Source organism: Tachysurus fulvidraco, chromosome 1 (assembly GCF_022655615.1).
Source record: "Tachysurus fulvidraco isolate hzauxx_2018 chromosome 1, HZAU_PFXX_2.0, whole genome shotgun sequence".
Taxonomy (NCBI): domain Eukaryota; kingdom Metazoa; phylum Chordata; class Actinopteri; order Siluriformes; family Bagridae; genus Tachysurus; species Tachysurus fulvidraco.
Window position 1 is genome coordinate 11,948,513 of NC_062518.1, and position 20,401 is coordinate 11,968,913.

A 20,401-nucleotide genomic window follows, 5' to 3' on the forward strand; every position below is an offset into this window, starting at 1 on the left:
CTTTTGCACTTTGTGTAGCTAGTCTCAAGAGCTGCATAGTTTTTAGACATAATACAATAAGTTTCATGTTGCACACACAAGGGTCAGGTTGTTGGCCTCCATCAAATGGCGTAAATCACCTGATTTAGGCCTGTATTGCTGCTACTATTCTTGATGAGGTGATATCATCCTTAATGGGCTTGATGAGGAATTTGCCAGACCATCCTTCACTCTAGAGCAATTAGCACCTGGAATCAGGGTGTTAGGGATTAGCGCAGATCCGTGATGGATCTGCGCAGACTTACAGTATGGCCGTGTGCGTTTGTGTTTGTTTATGTCACGTGATTGCTCCTCCCGGTCATCACACCTGTTCCCCATTGTGTGTGATTGTCGCTATTTATGTGAGCCGCGTTGCATTAGGCAGCGCGGCTTCCTTGATAATATTGTTTGTTCCCTGTGTAGCGTGGTATATGTTTGTCTTCCTAATGTATGCCATCGGGTCTGTCTCAACACCACCTCCGTCAGGGGACCTGACAGAATGAAGTGAGTTTTATTTTTTTTGTGGTGCCCTGCGGCATTGCCCCACATTTCTCCAGTGAAGGACGTCTCTCCGTTTCTGGGTCATCCGAGGAGGACGTCGCTTCACTACTTCCGCGGGGGGTGCTGCAGGCCCGAGGCGGGGACTCTTTCCCGCCCTCCCGCCCTTTTCCTCAGCTCGCTGAGGCACGGGTTTGGCCGCGGTGCATCGGGGGAAGATGCTCGGCCCTTTAGCTCGGCGGTGGATGTCACTCGGCCCTTCAGCTCGGCTGTGGACTTCGCTGGGCCCTTCAGTTCGGATGTGGACATCGCCTCGGCCTTTCAGCTTGGCTGTGGACGTTGCTCAGCCCTTTCCGGCTGCGCCGCCGTGTGCCCTGCTCCCCCACTTGCCTCGCTGTGTGCCTTGGCTCCCCTCACCTACCTCGCCGTGATCCTTGCTCTTCGCACTAGTCTCGCCGTCGTCCTTGCTTCCGTCACCTGCCATTCGCCGTGGACCTCGCCCCCCCGGACTTTGCCGGGTTTTGGCGCTTTGGGAGCTGCGCCTTAAAGGGGGGGTTCTGTTAGGGATTAGCGCAGATCCGTGATGGATCTGAGCAGACTTATGGCCAAGTGCGTTTGTGTTTGTTTATGTCACGTGATTGCCCCTTCTTTGTCTGCTCCTCCCGGTCATCACACCTGTTCCCCATTGTGTGTGATTGTCCGTGCCGCTATATATGTGAGCCGTGTTGCATTAGGCAGCGCGGCTTCATTGATAATATTGTTTGTTCCCTGTGTAGCGTGGTATATGTTTGTCTTCCTAATGTATTAAACCCCTTTCATTTGAATCTATCCGGCCAACGGGTCTGTCTCAACACCACCTCCGTCCGGGGACCTGACACAGGGTTTTGGGATAAGTAACTGTACTACAGTAACTGCATAAAGAATTCAAGATTGGAATGTTAGTCTGTTTCTATGTATTAATTATTACTGTTCCAAATAACGTTGCATCCCCACAACAAAAAATAGTATTGTCATTATGAGCCATTAATTTTAGGTAAAAATACATACTGCGAATAGAAGCAGTTTTACACATTTACAGATTTATAAATAGGTTACAGAACAGCTTGTTTTCCATGGCACAATGGAAATTTTGCCATTAATAATATATCACACCAATCAAATCTTGGAAGCCTGTGCTGGATTGGGCCAATGTTTTAAAACACCAAAAAAATGTGGCAAAAAATGCCTCTAAACTAATTTCAAATAACTACTCAAATAAGTCTACAAATTAAATTAACAGTTTTAATTAACAGGAATAATTTTAGGCTGGTCTTATTTACTCTCTTATTTGTTCTTATTTAAAGGTGAGTTATACAAGTTTAGTCTAAATTAGTCAAGATTGGGTCTCTACTTGGTTACATAGGTGGCGTTAGCATTAGCAACGGCTCTATTGGAATTATGTATTACACCAGATACATTTTGATGATTTCAGCTCTTGGATTCTTATTCAGATTTTAATTTTTAAACTGTTTACCATCATGATTGAAAAAAATTACAAAAATCTCAGGGAATAAAGATGATTTCTAAACTAAAACAACACCAACTACTGCAGATGACTGCAATATAGGAAATGTATGAGCTTAGCAGCTTCTGTGTATAGAATTTGTCATCTTGACAGAATTTGATCATCTTAAAACAAAATGCTTACATTTTTTAAATTCCATGTTTATAATATTTCATTATATTAGTACATTTGTAACATAAGTGAATGAAACAAACAAATGTTTCTTGATCTGTGGATGATTTTTATTCTTGCAATTGATATATAGCATGTATAATAAATGTATAATACATGTATAGCAAAAAATACTACATGATTAGTAAATTTAGTAGAAGAAATGTTAGAAATTCTAAAAATCTGATGGAAGAGAAGCTAAAAGAGGTGTGTAATAGCTGAACAGAGAAACTGTCAATCAAAAGTTGCAATAAACTCTTATCAAAATGTGCCCAGGTGGCTGTTTTGGCAAATCTGATATTTAAGGGGAAAAACCCATCAGCAGAATCATTTCAAACTTTGCATACAGATTTAAAAATGATTCAGAAGCATTTGAAATACACTGGTGATGTAAAGAGTGACACATTTAACTGCAGTACAGTCTGTTAATACGTAGAATGTCAATGCGGCTCATTTCAGTGGCACGTCCAATGGGAGCGTTATTGTCCGGAATAGGGATGATGGTCGGCTGCCTGTTCTTGGAGAAAGCAAACCTGGACCGAGACAGTGTGGCATCAGAACAGTGCGATACGGAAATTGAAAAATATCAAAAATATAAATATAATTAATTAGTATAATTCTTTACCTTGAATAGTGCATGACAGAATTGTAGTCATATGGCGTGTTCAAATTGTTGGTGTTAATTTTATTAAAATTGTGCTGTTGTCCTGTGAATACATTAATGATATAATTGTTATTGTGATGTTGTTTCTTTTGTCTTTTTTGACTGTTAACTTTATTAACAAGGAATGTGAAGTGAATGTCCTTCTCTGCTCACCATTAATAACATTCTGTAAGAGGATTCTGACATGATTATCACGGTCACTACGAGTCTGCTCATGATTAAAGCCCAGAGCATGCAGAAGCTCATGCTGGACGATGTGATGAAAAACACAGCCATTGCGCTGTAGAGAAACAACCTGCCTTCCACCCCTGCGACCCACTGAAGAGTAGCAGCTGTAGAGCAAAGAATAAATTCTTATGATTTGGATTGCATTTGATTGTGATTTGCATTCATTATACGAGAGCTGAGTGGCAGTTAAAGCGAATGTTTGACTATGTTTCTGGATTGATGACATACCCCTGGTCTGAGAGTATATGAATGAAGTTTTCTTCATTTCTGCGAGGTACGAATTGGATACAGGTTGAAGTTCTGAAGGAGTTCAGGGCACGCTCGATAATGTTTCTTTCAGAGGTTGCTGACAGAAAGAGAGAAGGTTGTTGAACCTAGTTAATGGAGCTCTGCACATATTACTTTGAAACCAGTTAGGAAGTGATACTCACCATACTGTCCGGAAATGACAAAGGGTACTTTAACCTTCCCATCACTGGCCCTGGGCCACTTGCACTGGCGAGAAGTACAAGGATCTGCATTCTTGAGCCCAGGGTACACCGCTATGTCACCATGTGTAATGATCATACCATCCTTCAGGTATCCTGTACAATAAAGCAGTGGGATTTGTAGTACTACCACCTACCACCTGTTTTATTAAACTAATGTAAGACTGAACACTGTAAGCTAGATATTAATTCAGAGAGCTAGCCCGAGAGCTGCTTCAATAGGAAATCTTACTTTCAAAATGTATTTATTTAAAGTATGTCCCATGACCAATAACATTAGTTAAAAAAATACTTTTAAAACAGGGCCAGAAACCATGTAGTCAAGTGCATTTTTTTAAACCTTACCAGCATTCTTGTTGGCTCTTTCAATTATAGAAGATACAGAGAAATAATCAGGGTCATTGATGTCATCTGAATTAAATACCAAAAAAAATTGTTAAAAAAAAGAATTGGCAGTTATTTGTTTATTAAATAGGATTTAAACAGTTATCCGTGGATTCATTGTATGTATGTATGTATGTATGTATATATGAATGTATGTATGTATGTATGTACTCTATCTATCTATCTATCTATCTATCTATCTATCTATCTATCTATCTATCTATCTATCTATCTATCTATCTATCTATCTATCTATCTATCTATCTGTCAGATCAATATCTCTTATAGTTCTTTCACCTGAATGTAAATACTAACACGTTTGCATGGAAAGGTATGTCAGACAATAGTTGTTGTTTTTTTTTGTTTGTTTTTTTACAAATAAATTATTGCTGCTTAATCCATAATTGAAATCAGTCACTGTTATATCTCACTGCTAAAGAATTTACTTGCTGTTCTAGTTTTAAATAGAAATGAGCAGACATGATTTGATTATATAACTAACCTCTTTCCAATGTATTAATTCTAACATAACCAATTACGCTGTTACAACTATGTCACTCTTTGCCAGGTTACTACATAAACCTTAGTCATTAATCCTATGTTCAAACGGGGCCAGGAAGCCATGAAGTCAACTGCATTAAAAAGAAAACCTTACCAGCGTGCTTGTTGGCATTTTCAATTATAGAAGATACAGAGAAATAATCAGGGTCATTGATGTCATCTGAAATAAATATGGTGAAATAAGTTAAAAAAACATCTGTAAAATATAAATGAATTAAGAATTTGAATCAAGTAGAATCTTACTAGTCACATCCTCAGTGTTCACATCAACCAGCACCTGTTTGATAAATTTTCAAAATGTCTGTGAGATGTAGTTATTCAGGTGCCAGATAAAAAGCAATACAGTGATCCCTCGTTTATCGCGGTAGGTGAAAATCCGCGAAGTAGGATTGCCCCCCTAGGAATTTCCGTATATGAGTGTGTGGGTACCAGAATGTTTAAAATATGTATATTTATACTTTATATATATTTTACTTAAATCTATTTAATTATAAAACCTTAAAATTATACATTCACCCACTCACATATATTTTACTTAATCTATTTAATTATAAAACCTTAATATTATACATTCACTCACTCACATATATTTTACTTAAATCTATTTAATTATAAAACCTTAATAGTATACATGGCGTTTAGGAGGCATTGTAAGGGCTTAACGAAAAGTTAATTTCGAACACAACACTAAGGTACGCGAGACACAGTTGACAGCGTGAAGGAGAGTGGCGAGATACAACAAGGGAAGAAGCTGGGAGAGGATGCGATGATGCGCAGCCAATCAGCTCACGGGATACATCCACTCGTGCTCTCATTCGTCGATCTCGCCCCAGGAACCAATCACGTGCCTTGTCTGAGTGTCCGTTGGTATGTACAAAGCCTCTGAGAGAGTTTCTTTCTTTGTCTGGCATCCTGGGAAACCATTGTTATTTTTATTTTTCGATGAATAATCTCTAAAAAAATCACAGATGCACTGAGGCCGCGAAACTTGAACCGCGAAACTTGAACCGCAAAGTGGCGAGGAATTACTGTATATCACTTGAAATATGTACTTTTAAGGTCTACTGAGATTTGGTCATCATGTATTTTAGGTTGTTAAAATTTCTTTTAGCTCACCTGTATGGCACGGCTCTGAACTAGACCAATGCCCAGCAGCAACAGGATGTTTTGCAGCAGATGCATGATGAGAGACAGGTTCAGTGAAGCAGCACTTTGAGTAGTGAACGCTCACAGAGTGCAGTTTAAATACACTCAGAAGAGATTATCTCTTCTCTTTCACAAAACTCTATTTCTCAACTGGTGGTTATGGCAAAAAAAATGGAAGTAGACAATCTTACGTAAAAGACAAAACATTTTCGAAGCTTCCTTGAAAATTTCCAACCATTGGATCCTAATTCTAAATCTGAACCCTTTGCAAATCTTAAGTCTAGTTCAATACACCATTTGGCTACACTGAACCTACGGGTATGCTAACAGCCCAAAATTCTTCATGCATTAATGCATAAATTACCCACAACGTGTGATTTACTCATCATCCAAATCATAATAACAGACAAGTATATTCTGTATGAATAAACCCAAACTGTCACATCTGACTAAATGTGTCTAAAAATATATGCAATCCACCACTCTAGCAAAGTCTGTTGGAGTAAAACACTTTCCTATTAAAAAGGTGTAGTTGCTGACAAGAGTCTGCTTTTCATAAGATCTATTCATATTAAGTAGTCCTTAAGACAATATTATAACACCCTATGCTTTCACACCTTGACAGGTGTGTAGCTAGTCTCAAGAGCTGCATAGTTTTTAGATATAATACAATAAGGTTCATGTTGCACACACAAGGGTCAGGTTGTTGGCCTCCATCAAATGGCATAAATCACCTAATTTAGGCCTGCATTGCTGCTACTATTCATGATGAGGTGATATCATCATTAATGGGCTTGATGAGGAATTTGCCAGACCATCCTTCACTCTAGAGCAATTAGCACATGGAATCAGGGTTTTGGGATAAGTAACTGTAATACAGTAACTCCATAAAGAATTCAAAATTGGAATGTTAGTCTGTTTCTGTGTAGTAATTATTACTGTTCCATATAATGTTGCATCCCCACAACAAAAAATAGTACTGTCATTATGAACCGTTGATTTTAGGTAATTACATACTGAAAATAGAAACAGTTTTACACATTTAGAGATTTATAAATAGGTTACAGAACATGTTTTCCATGGCACAATGGAAATTTTGCCATTAATAATAGATCACACCAATCAAGTCTTGGAAGCCTATGCTGGATTGGGCCAATGTTTTAAAACATCAAAAAAATTTAGCAAAAAATGCCTCAAAACTAATTTCAAATGACTACTTAAAGTCTACAATTTAAATTCACAGCTTTAATTAACAGGAATAATTTAGGCTGTCTTATTTACACTCTTATTTGCTCTTATTTAAAGGTTAGTTATACAAGATTAGTCTAAATTAGTCAAGATTGGGTCTCTAGTTGGTTACATACCTGTAGGTGGCATTGGCATTAGCATTAGCAAGGGCTCTATTGGAATTATGTATTACACCAGATACATTCTGGTGATTCCAGCTCTTGGATTCTTCTTCAGATTTTAATTTTTCAACTAATTGACATCATGATTGCAAAAAATTACAAAAATCTCAGGAAATAAAGACTTCTAAACAAAAACAAAACACCCACTACTACACGCCACTGCAATATAGGAAATTTATGAACTTAGCAGCTTCTGTGTATAGAATTTGTAATCTTGACAGAATTGGTCGCCCCCTAGTCTAACGAAACAAAAAAAGCCCTTGAAATTTATAAACATTTTTTAATTTCCATGTTTATAAATTTCAATATTTTATTATATTAGTCAGAGCTGATCCTGACCCCCCTGGGGCCCTAAGCAAAATTCTGCTAAGGGGCCCTCCTACCTAACCCGTGAGCCATGTAAACCATTTGCCACTAGGGCTGCACGATTTGGGGAAAATGTCATATTGCGATTATTGAGGTCAATATTGCGATTGCATGGTATCATGAGTCAACTTGCTTGGTTCTCAAGGAAAACGTAACACAGATTACTGATAATGCTGAAATTTGTATTTCTAAACTCAAACCAGCAACAACAAACAAATGCATAAAATAACACATTAATGCTGATTAATGAAAAGCCTAAGATCAAAACTGTAGGTATACAGTATACAGTATATATATATATATATATATACAAACTAAATTATCAACTTAAATGCAAGTAATACATGGTATTGCACACACCATTATTGATAATACTTGGAGCAATATTACATGTAATTATTAAACTTGATTCCCTTACATACACCTTTGCTAATTATTAATTTTGATTATGATGCGATTATGACAGGGGAAGAGGTTTCAGGTAAAGAGTTTTTTCTGTCACTACTTTTGAATAAGAAACAATATCAAGGCTATAAACTTGTCAAAACTCTGCGAATCATAAAAGTATCAGTGAGGAGTTGAGAACACTTGTTTAAACAGTACATACACTCGAACTTGACTCCACATCACATGTTTTACTTTATTGATACTGCTTTTAATCATAATGTAAAGACCGGTCATCTTGCGGTCAGGATTTTTTATATATTTTTTTATTTTATTTTTTTGAGCGGCGTGTGGACGATTTTTTTCTACGCACACACTATTGTATTTCTTGATAACAGACCGCTGCTAACTATAACACGCTGTTGAAATGTAAAACAGAGCGTTGCCATGGACACACAGGGATCTACCCGTAGAGACGGAGCGCACTATGTTCTTTAGCGGAAGCAATACAATTAGGTGTATACAAACAGGCGTATGAGACCTGTAACGAGCAACAGCGCGAAGCCACGAACTCGTTCTGAATATTTTAAAGGCGTAACAGCTGATGAAAAAACAGAGACAATTGTAGACGAAAATGAAGAGGGATTTTATCTTAGTTTTTATTTTATACAAAACATTTTCGTCTCGTCTTTTTTCGTCAACAATAATTCATGCTAATTTAGTCTTAGTCAGCGTTTTTGGACAGTGGTGCAGTCTTGTCATCGTCTCTACTTAGTCATGAAAAATAAAGGTCGTTGAACATATTTCGTCTCGTCTGACGAAATTACCACTACATGTAACAGAGGTAGCATTTTTTCTGGCCACCAGTTCAGTGTCCGTCTGCTCGGCATCCATCTTCACTCGTTCGGCGCTGCACACCAGAAAAAGTCACATGACCATACACACCACACGTGCCACTGCCTAAACTGAAACTCACTGGTCTTTTTTTTAATGGCGGATAGCGGTGTAGTGTATGAAATAGGCAAACAGCTTTCAGAGAGAATGGGTTGTCATGTCCACACATGCATTTATTTATTATTTATTTCATAAAATCGCAGCATTTTGCGTCATATAATCGCACAGGCTCGATATCGCGATTGATTGATATCATTAATCGTGCAGCACTATTAGCCACACATTCACACTTGCACTGGCAGCACTAGAAAGCTAATTTAGCTAGTCAGATAGAGACTAGAAACAGAATCACATCAACTTAACTTTACTGTTATTTGCTCTTGCTGACTTCAAACTTAAAGAGAACACTGTTGTTCTCGGATTTCACTCTCATTTTGTTTCTTTTTTCTCTTTTCATGGCCAGATGGAAAGCTCTGCGTGATATTGTCATCTACCCAGTAAACATTAACACACACTGTAAATTGAGGCAGGGGGAGGTTCGGGCCTTGCGTAATTTGCGGGGCCCTACGAAACTTGCGTAATGAGCGTATAATGCCGATAGGCTCTGATATTAGTATATTTGTAACATAAGTGACTAAAAACAAATGATTGTTTCTTGATCTGTGTATGATTTTTATTCTTGCAAGTGATATATAGCATGTATAATAAATGTATACTACATGTATAGCAAAAAATACTACATGATTAGTAAATTTAGTAGAAGAAATGTTAAAAATTGTAAAAATCTGATGGAAGAGAAGCAAAAAGAGGTGTGCAATAGCTGAACAGAGAAACTGTCAATAAAAAGTTGCAATAAACTCTTATCAAAATGTGCCCAGGTGGCTGTTTTGGCACATCTGATATTTGAAGGGAAAAACCCATCAGCAGAATCATTTCAAACTTTGCATACAGATTTAAAAATGATTCAAAAGCATTTGAAATACACTGGTGATGTAAAGAGTGACATATTTAACTGCAATACAGTCTGTTAATACGTAGAATGTCATTGCGGCTCATTTCAGTGGCACGTCCAATGGGAGCATTATTGTCCGGAATAGGGATGATGGTCGGCTGCCTGTTCTTGGAGAAAGCAAACCTGGACCGAGACAGTGTGGCATCAGATACGGAAATTGAAAAAATATCAATATATATATATATATATATAATTAATTAGTATGATTCTTTACCTTGAATAGTGCATGACAGAATTGTAGTCATATGGCGTGTTCAAATTGTTGGTGTTAATTTTATCAAAATTGTGCTCTTTTCCTGTGAATACATTAATGATATAATTGTTATTGTGATGTTGTCTTTTTTGACTGTTAACTTTATTAACAAGGAATGCAAAGTGAATGTCCTTCTCTGCTCACCATTAATAACATTCTGTAAGAGGATTCTGACATGATCATCACGGTCACTACGAGTCTGCTCATGATTAAAGCCCAGGGCATGCAGAAGCTCATGCTGAATGGTATGATGGAAAACACAGCCATTGCGTTGTATGGAAACAACCTGCCTTCCACCCCTGCGACCCACAAAAGAGTAGCACCTGTAGAGCAAAGAATAAATTCTTATGATTTGGTTTGCATTTGATTGTGATTTGCATTCATTATACAAGAGCTGAGTAGCAGTTTAAGCGAATGTTTAACTATGTTTCTGAAAAATGGTCATTGATATTAGGATTGATGACATACCCCTGGTCTGAGAGTATTTCAATGAAGTTTTCTTCATTGCACCGAGGTACGAATTGGATACAGGTTGAATTTCTGAAGGAGTTCAGGGCACGCTCGATAATGTTTCTTTCAGAGGTTGCTGACAGAAAGAGAGAAGGTTGTTGAAACTAGTTAATGGAGCTCTGCACATATTACTTTGAAACCAGTTAGGAAGTGATACTCACCATACTGCCCGGAAATGACAAAGGGTACTTTAACCTTCCCATCACTGGCTCTGGGCCACTTGCACTGGCGAGAAGTACATGGATCTGCATTCTTGAGCCCAGGGTACACCGCTATGTCACCATGTGTAATGATCATACCATCCTTCAGGTATCCTGTACAATAAAGCAGTGGGATTTGTAGTACTACCACCTACCACCTGTTTTATTAAACTAATGTAAGACTGAACATTGTAAGCTAGATATTAATTCAGAGAGCTAGCCCGAGAGCTGCTTCAATAGGAAATCTTACTTTCAAAATGTATTTATTTAAAGTATGTCCCATGACCAATAACATTAAAAAAAACATTATTTTAAAACAGAGCCTGAAACTATGTGGTCAAGTGCATTTTTTAAACCTTACCAGCATTCTTGTTGGCTCTTTCAATTATAGAAGATACGGAGAAATAATCAGGGTCATTGATGTCATCTAAATTGAATTCCAAAATTAGTTAAAAAAGAATTAGCAGTTATTCATTTATTAAATAGGATTCAGACAATTATCCATGGATTCATTGTATGTTTCATTGTATGTATGTATGTATGTATGTATGTATGTATGTATGTATGTATGTTTCTATCTATCTATCTATCTATCTATCTATCTATCTATCTATCTATCTATCTATCTATCTATCTATCTATCTATCTATCTATCTATCTATCTATCTATCAAATCAGTATCTCTTATAATTCTTTCACCTGAAAGTAAATACTAACAAGTTTGCTCGGAATGTTATGTCAGAACATATACATATATATTTTTTTAAATTAATGCTGCTTATCTGTAAGTGAAATCAGTCACTGTTATATCTCACTGCTAAATAATTTACTTGATGTTCCAGTTTTAAATAGAAATGAGCAGACATGATTTGATTATATAACTAACCTCTTTCCAATGTATTAATTCTAACATTACCAATTACGCTGTTACAACTATGTCACTCTTTGCCAGGTTACTACATAAACAGACGTACCTACAATATATCAATATATAATACCTTAGTCATCAGCCTTATGTTCAAACGGGGCCAGGAAGCCATGAAGTCAAGTGCATTAAAAAAAAAGAAATCCTTACCAGCGTGCTTGTTGGCATTTTCAATTATAGTAGATACAGAGAAATAATCAGGGTCATTGATGTCATCTGAAATAAATAAGGTGAATTAAGATAAAAAACATCTGTAAAATATGAATGAATTAAGAATTTGAAACAAGTAGCATCTTACTAGTCACATCCTCAGTGTTCACATCAACCAGCACCTGTTTGATAAATTTTCAAAATGTCTGTGAGATGTAGTTATTCAGGTGCCAGATAAAAAGCAATATATCACTTGAAATATGTACTTTTAAGGTCTACTGAGATTTGGTTATAATGTATTTTATGTTGTTAAAATTTCTTTTAGCTTACCTTTATGGCACGGCTCTGAACTAGACCGATGCCCAGCAGGAACAGGATGTTTTGCAGCAGATGCATGATGAGAGACGGATTCAGTGAAGCAGAACTTTGAGTAGTGAACGCTCACGGAGTGCAGTTTTAAATTTTAAATACACTCAGAAGAGATTATCACTTCCCATTCACAAAACTCTATTTCTCAAATGGTGGTTATGGCAAAAAAAAGGAACTAAACAATCTATGTAAAAGACAAAACATTTTCGAAGCTTCCTTTAAAATTTCCAACCATTGGAACCTAATTCTAAATCTGAACCCATTGCAAATCTTGTCTAGTTCAATACACCATTTGGCTACACTGAACCTACGTGAATGCTACCAGCCCAAAATTCTTCATGCATTAATTCATCAATTACCTATGACGTGTGATTTACTCGTCATCCATATCATAAAAACAGGCAAGTATATTCTGTATGAATAAACCCAAACTGTCACATCTGATTAAATGTGTCTAAAAATATATGCAATCCACCACTCTAGCAAAGTCTGTTGGAGTAAAACATTTTCCTATTAAAAAGGTGTAGTTGCTGACAGGAGTCTGCTTTTCATAAGATCTATTCATATTAAAAGTAGTAGTCTTTAAGACAATGTTATAGCACCTCATGCTTTCACACTTTGACAGCTGTGTAGCTAGTCTCAAGAGCTGCATAGTTTTTAGATATAATACGATAAGGTTCATGTTGCACATATAAGAGTCAGGTTGTTGGCCTCCATCAAATGGCGTAACCTTTCCATCACCTGATTTAGGCCTGCATTGCTGCTACTATTCTTGATGAGGTGATATCATCATTAATGGGCTTGATGAGGAATCAGAGACCATCCTTCACTCTAGAGCAATTAGCACCTGGAATCAGGGTTTTGTGATAAGTAACTGTAATACAGTAACTGCTGTGGTTGTACTTTGGATCTATATATAAAAAACACAGGCAGAAACAGAGTTGGTGGTAAAAGCAAAGAAGTAAAAATGGTATTTATTTTGCTGCAGAAAAAGGCGTCTTCCATACAGTGTAGAGTGCCAAGTCTACACGGTGAAGAGGCAAAGTTTAGTGATTCAGCTCTCCCTTTTATACCCTAGGTGTGTGCTTGTGTAGCCTGGTATGTGTGTGTATTAGTATGTGTGTGCTTGTGTTTATCTGACCTCTCTGTCACCTCAGTAAGGTTAGATCTGATCAAGCACGTGCACTCACACTCCCTTTATATCCCATCCTTTTAACACATAGTATGTTTATGGCAGGGATGTTTATGGCAGGAACATTTGTTGCAGGAACGTTTGTCGCAGGAATGTCTCCAACAGATGTGTGCTCTGGTCTCTTTGCTACACCGCTTAGAATGTCTGAACAGCCTGCACTGGAGTGATTTTCTTCTCTGTGTCTCATTAACAGGATATTCAGGATGTCACTTGGTGATTCATGTAGACCGAACTAAACTTTAAGTGAACCTTCACTCTATTGATTGAATATCAGTGCTCAGAATGTAACACTGCACTTTCGCTCTCGTCCCACATCACCAAGGCTTAGGAGCACTACTAGTCTAGGCTGTTTTTGTGAGTGCAGGTAACCCAGCCCCTCAGAAATGCAGATGGTCTTAGGCAGACATCCCAACCTGCAAAAAGTATTTTCAGGGAAGTAGCCCCCCCCTTCCCCCAGAGGGTCAAATATGTTTCCACAGTATGCCTACGTCATGTGTAGCATCAAAGGCATACCTGCTATCAGTATTGTTATGACCTTCAGTCATTTGTTTTAGTTCTGTGCTGCCCTCTTGTGTCTAGTATTTGTACTTGCCATTTGTTTTCAGGAAGCTGGTCCCTGGAGTTAATATGATGAAGGCTCCGATTGTTTATCATCTCCACCTGTTCCAGATAAAAGGAATGCCTGGATCACTGATTGCAGCCTTTTTCGTGCCATCATGATTACTTTGTATGCGATGTGCTTTCACATTGCTCATGCGTATAGTATATCCTCTAAGTGTTAATCCATTTCATTTATTGTCATTTCAGAGAGAAAGATTACAAGTTTGTGTTCAGAGTGTGTTGAGCCTGTGAGTTTTGTTTTGTTTATTATTTCAATTGATAGATTTGTTTGTGCTTGACCCATGCCTTGTTAGCCAGATAATTTTATAATACACTTTTTTCAACACATACCAACATATTGTGACAAGGTATGTAAAAGAATCGATGCCATTTATTTTGAATATATATATATATATATATATATATATATATATATATATATATATATATATATATATATATAGAGAGAGAGAGAGAGAGAGAGAGAGAGAGAGAGAGAGAGGGAGTTAGGTAAGTAATGATTGTATTTTATTTTCTTTCATTTTGGATTAAGTAAGAGAGTGTCAGGGTGGGCCGGAAGGGAGGACTCAAATGCAGGACGCCGATGTAAATAATTAAAGTCTTTAATGAGCTCAACACAATAATCAGGCAAGGCAGGAAAACACTCAGTGTAGTAAACAGTCCAATAATCGGGTACACAGGCAGGCAGGCAGGCAGGGTAATACAGGGCAGGCAAAACACAGAAACAATAAACAAACTGAGTCAAACCAGGCAGGGCAGAACAGGAAAAAGGCTGGATGAATCACAGAGCAAGCTGAGAAAACCATCTGGCAAGGGACCATATGAAAGCAGCGTCCTTTTTTAGTGCCCAACACCTAAAATGGCCGCCGCCCTGGAAGTGCAAATCCTAGATGGTCACCGTACTGGAAACTTGAACTGGCTTGAGTCTGGAGACATGGAAGCTAGGGTGAATACGTAGGGCTCTAGGGAGCTTGAGTTTGACCACCACTGGATTCTTGGACCCTGGGCAATAGGACAGGGTGAAATTAAAATGCCCAAAAAAAAGACCCCAATGGGCTTGCCTGGAATTCAGATGCTTGGCTGAGCAAAGATTCCGGTTCCGTTGGTCCGTCCAGACTAGAAAGGGCTCCCCAGCACCCTCCAACCAGTGCTGCCATTCCTCCAGGGCCAACTTGACGGCCAAGAGTTCCCGTTCGCCTATAGGATATTTCCGTTCAGCCGGACTGAGGCGCCTAGAGAAGAAAGCACAGGGATGGAGCCGGTTGTCTTTTGCAGATCGCTGAGACAGAATGGCCCCCACGCCGACATTGGATGCATCCACCTCCACAATAAACTGTCTGGGTCGGGGAGAGCCAGGATGGGGGCTGTCGTGAAGAGGTTCTTGAGTCTGGTGAAAGCTTGCTCAGCCTCAGGATTCCAGCTGAAGGCTTGAAGTGTGGAGGTTAGACGATGTAGTGGGGCAGCAATAGTGTTGAAGCCCCAGATGAACTTGCGATAGAAGTTTGCAAACCCCAGGAAGTGCTGGAGCTGCTTTCTGTTATCTGGGGTTGGCCAGTCCCTCACTGCCTTTACCCAGTTGGAGTCCATCTGTATGCTACCGGGTGAGAGAATGAAGTCCAAAAAGGTGGTACTGGTGGTATGGAATTCACATTTCTCTGCTTTCACATACAGATGGTTCTCAAGGAGGCATTGGAGCACGACACGAACATGGTTTCTATCAGAATATTGTCCAAGTAAACGAAGACAAATTTGTTCAGAAGGTCACGTAGGCACGAGTGAGCCATCCTTTTTCCCTACAAAGAAAAACCCTGCCCTGGCTGGAGATGAAGAGGGAAGAATGATGCCAGCCTTGAGAGAATCTTGGATGTACTGTGCCATGGCCTCTCTCTCGGGTCCGGTCAGGTGGTAAAGACGACTGGGGAGGGGGGGTTAGTTCCAGGCAGGAGGTCAATGGCACAGTCGTAGGGCCGATGAGGAGGGAAAACCTTCCGGTGCGGCGCTCTCGGATACGTCGGTCACCACGAGTAGCCTGAGTGATCAGATGATAAAGTTCCGGAGGTAGTTCGCGAGCGACCAGCTCATCCTTGACCTCATTTGGCAAACCCCTCTAGAAGGCATCATACAAGACCATGGCGCCCCTTCCACCTGAAAATCCACCGCATATTCAGCTAGGGAGTGATTGCCCTTAGAGGTCTCGAAGAGTGACTGAGCGGCATCGAGTCGGGGAGTGGTGGAGTCAAAAATCTTGCAAAGCTCTCTGCTGAATGCTTCATAGGAAAGGCAGAGAACTCTGGCCTTGCCAGTCAGCAGCAAGATAACATAAACCACCTTGGAGTGATCAGATGGGAAAACGGATAGGGTTGCAACTCAAATATGACTGCACATTGCATGAGGAACGGCCGGCACATTTCTGGTTCTCCGGAGAAACGCTGAGTTCACTGAGGTAGTTGAGAACACTCATGTGGCTCCCGAGCTGGAGCCAATACAGGAGGAGCTGGAAAGGTCCCGAGAGTCACTCATGCAGAGGTGGCTAAACTGGAGAGAGCGCTGAGCCGGTTGATGAGTTCATTGGTGGCCTTTGTAAGGTCAGATATCTGCTTCTTATGGGCCGCAGTGGACTGAGCCAGGTTTCTGAGGTGGGTCCTCAGGTCTGGTGTGCCTGCTGAGTCCATAACTGGCCAGATGGTACTGTCAGGGTGGGCCAGAAGGGAGGACTTAAATGCAGGACGCTGATGTAAATAATTAAAGTCTTTAACAAGCTCAACACAATAATTAGGCAAGGCAGGCAAACACTCAGCGTAGTAAACAGTCCAATAATCCGCTACACAGGCAGGCAGAGTAATACAGGGCATGCAAAACACAGAAACAATAAACAAATCGAGTCAAACCAGGGAGTGCAGAACAGGAACAAGGCTGGATGAATCACAGAGCAAGCTCAGAAAACCATCTGGAAAGGGACCATTCTTCTTCTTCTTCTGACTTTTTATGGCGGATGGCAAACCAACTTTAGCTGCATTTACCGCTACCAACTGGACTGGAGTGTGAAGCACTAGTAGGCATATGACTTATGCAGGGAAAAAAAAAGGGAATTAAATTCTATCAAAAATTCCGATTTCTTTAATGAATTTTGTCATATAACCATAGATGATACTTTGCTGTTCTTGTTCTTTCAACAGGCCTATCACATTGAATGATTCAACACCTAAGTTTTTAACTTCATTAATTAGTTTTAGCCTTTCTCTTCCATATTTTTACATTTTATTAAAACATGTTCTATGGTTTCTGGCTGATTACAATAAACACATAGGCCCGATTCATGTTTTCCTATTTTAGACAGAGAATGATTTAATCCAGTATGACCTATTTGTATACATGAAATAATTGTATGTTCTTTTCTGTTCCTGACAACCTATCTTCCATTCCCTATTTGCTGTTGAATATTATACATAAACCGACCCTTGCTATCACCATTCTAAGCCTCTTGCCATTTGTTATTTATCCATCCATCCATCTTCTACCGCTTATCCGGGGCTGGGTCGCGGGGGCAGCAGTCTAAGCATGGATGCCCAGACTTCCCTCTCCCCAGACACTTCCTCCAGCTCTTCCGGGGGAATACTGAGGCTTTCCCAGGCCAGCCCTGAGACATAGTCCCTCCAGCGTGTCCTAGATCTTCCCTGGGGCCTCCTCCCAGTTGGACATGCCCGGAACACCTCCCCAGGGAGGCATGCAGGAGGCTTCCGAAACAGATGCCTGAGCCACCTCAGCTAACTCCTCTCGATGTGGAGGAGCAGCGGCTCTACTCTGAGCTCCTCCCGTGTGACCGAGCTCCTCACCCTATCTCTAAGGGAGCGCCCAGCCACCCTGCGGAGGAAACTCATTTTTCGGCCGCCTGTATCCGGGATCTCGTCCTTTCGGTCATGACCCAAAGCTCATGACCATAGGTGAGGGTAGGAACGTAGATCGACTGGTAAATAGAGAGCCTCGCCTTGTGGCTCAGCTCTTTCTTCACCACAACAGATCGGTATATCGACCGCATCACTGCAGAAGATACACCAATCCGCCTGTCGATCTCCCGCTCCATCCTTCCCTCACTCGTGAACGAGACCCCAAGATACTTAAACTACTCCACTTGAGGCTGGAGCTCTCCACCAACCTGAAGGGGGCAAGCCACCCTTTTCCGACTGAGAACCATGGCCTCGGACTTGGAGGTGCTGATTCTCATCCACGCCGCTTCACACTTGGCTGCAAACCGTCCCAGTGAACGCTGAAGGACCTGATTTGAGGAAGCCAGCAGGACAACATCATCTGCAAAAAGCAGAGACGAAATCCTGTGGTCCTCAAACCGGACTCCCTCCGGCCCCATACTGCACCTAGAAATCCTGTCCATATAAGTAATGAACAGGACCGGTGACAAAGGGCAGCCCTGCCGGAGTCCAACATGCACCGGGAACAAGTCTGACTTACTGCCGGCAATGCGAACCAAACTCCTGCTCCGGTCATATAGGGACCGGACAGCCCTTAACAGAGGGCCCCGGACCCCATACTCCCAGAGCACCCCCCACAGGTCACCACGAGGGACACAGTCGAAAGCCTTCTCCAGACCCACAAAGCACATGTGAACTGGTTGGGCAAACTCCCATGAACCCTCCAGCAACCTGGCAAGGGTATAGAGATGGTCCAGTGTTCCACGACCAGGACGAAACCCGCATTGTTCCTCCTGAATCCAAGGTTTGACTATCGCCCAAATTCTCCTCTCCAGTACCCTGGCATAGACCTTTCCAGGGAGGCTGAGGAGTGTGATCCCCCTATAGTTGGAACACACCCTCTGGTCCTCCTTCTTAAACAGAGGGACCACCACCCCAGTCTGCCAGTCCAGAGGCACTGTCCCCAACCTCCACGCGATGTTGCAGAGGCGTGTCAACCAAGACAGCCCCACAACATCCAGAGACTTGAGGTACTCAGGGCAGATCTCATCCACCCCCGGTGCCTTGCCACTGAGGAGCTTCTCAACTACCTCAGTGAACTCAGCTTGGGGAATCGACGAGTCCACAACTGAGTCCCCGCCCTCTGCTTCCTCAGTGGAAGACATGTCGGTGGGGTTGAGGAGAACCTCGAAGTATTCCTTTCACCGTCCGAGGATGTCCCCAGTCGAAGTCAGCAGATTCCCACTCCCACTGTAAACAGCGTGGGCAGGGCACTGCTTCCCCCTCCTGAGGTGCTGGACGGTTTGCCAGAATTTCTTCGAGGCCAACTGATAGTCCTTCTCCATGGCCTCACCAAACCCCTCCCAGACCCGAGTTTTTGCCTCGCAACCACCCGGGCTGAAGCTCACTTGGCCCTTTGGTACCTATCAGCTGCCTCCGGAGTCCCCCGAGCCAACCAGGCTCGATAGGACTCCTTCTTCAGCTTGAAGGCATCCCTTACTTCCACCCCTCTCTTTACCCGAGTGTCCAGGACATACGGTCGGAGGTCAGATGAAACAACTACAAAGTCGATCATCGACTTCTGACCTAGGGTGTCCTGGTGCCATGTGTACTGATGGACACCCTTATGCTTGAACATGGTGTTCGTTATGGACAAACTGTGACTAGCACAGAAGTCCAATTACAGAACACTACTCAGTTTCAGGTCGGGGTGGGGGGGGGGGCGTTCCTCCCAATCACGCCCCTCCAGGTGTATGTTTCACTGCCCACGTGAGCATTGAAATCCCCCAGTAGAATGACGGAGTCCCCGGTCGGAGCACTTTCCAGCACCCCTTCCAGACACACCAAGAAGGTCGGGTACTCTAAACTGCCATTTGGCCCGTAAGCACAAATAACCGTGAGAGACCTATCCCCGACCCAAAGGCGCAGGGAAACGACCCTCTCGTTCACTGGGGTGAACTCCAACACATGGTTGCTGAGCTGGGGGGCTATGAGCAAGCCCACACCGGCCCGCCGCCTCTCACCATGGGCAACTCCAGAGTAGTAGAGAGTCCAGCCTCTCTCAAGGAGTTGCATTCCAGAGCCCAAGCTGTGTGTGGAGGTGAGCCCAACTATATCTAGTCGGTATCTCTCAACCTCCCGCACCAGCTCAGGCTCCTTCCCCCCAGCGAGGTGACATTCCATGTCCCTAGTGCCAGATTCCGTGTCTCAGGATTGGGTCGCCGAGGCCCCCGCCTTCGACTGCCACCCAATCCACATTGCAACGCCCCCTTACGGTGATCGGCCCCAGATCGCTCTTTCGGGCTGAGCCCGGCCGGGCCCCGTGGGGCAAGACCCGGCAACCAGGCGCTCGCATGCGAGCTCCAACCCCGGGCCTGGCTCCAGGGCGGGGCCCCGGTTGCGCCTTATGGGCGACGTCATGGACCTTGATTTAATTTTTCTCATAAGGGGTTAATTATTATTATAAGGGGTTGTTATTTATGAATTCTTTC

The 20,401-nt window shown here is 41.5% G+C and overlaps 2 protein-coding genes across 3 annotated transcripts; both read right to left on the reverse strand.

The window, feature by feature from the left end:
* Positions 1–2,279: 2,279 nt before the first annotated feature.
* LOC113634217 (low choriolytic enzyme-like) lies at positions 2,280–5,799 on the reverse strand. Its single transcript, XM_027133024.2, has 9 exons — positions 5,672–5,799; positions 4,799–4,832; positions 4,650–4,715; positions 3,956–4,021; positions 3,554–3,706; positions 3,351–3,468; positions 3,048–3,226; positions 2,856–2,937; positions 2,280–2,763 (listed from the first exon to the last, which is right to left on the reverse strand). The coding sequence occupies exons 1-9, from the start codon at positions 5,735–5,737 to the stop codon at positions 2,637–2,639; spliced, it is 891 nt and encodes a 296-aa protein (XP_026988825.1). The 5' UTR covers positions 5,738–5,799; the 3' UTR covers positions 2,280–2,636.
* A 3,110-nt stretch (positions 5,800–8,909) lies between these two features.
* Positions 8,910–12,290, reverse strand: LOC113634216 (low choriolytic enzyme-like). Of its 2 annotated transcripts, XM_027133022.2 has the most exons (9): positions 12,135–12,286; positions 11,953–11,986; positions 11,805–11,870; positions 11,091–11,156; positions 10,691–10,843; positions 10,488–10,605; positions 10,164–10,342; positions 9,981–10,062; positions 8,910–9,889 (listed from the first exon to the last, which is right to left on the reverse strand). In XM_027133022.2, exons 1-9 carry the CDS (start codon positions 12,198–12,200, stop codon positions 9,763–9,765), a joined length of 891 nt encoding a protein of 296 aa, XP_026988823.1. In that variant the 5' UTR covers positions 12,201–12,286; the 3' UTR covers positions 8,910–9,762. The 2 variants fall into 2 exon arrangements, with proteins under 2 accessions (XP_026988823.1, XP_026988824.1); XM_027133023.2 differs by lacking the exon at positions 11,805–11,870 and having other exon boundaries at positions 12,135–12,290.
* Positions 12,291–20,401: the final 8,111 nt, after the last annotated feature.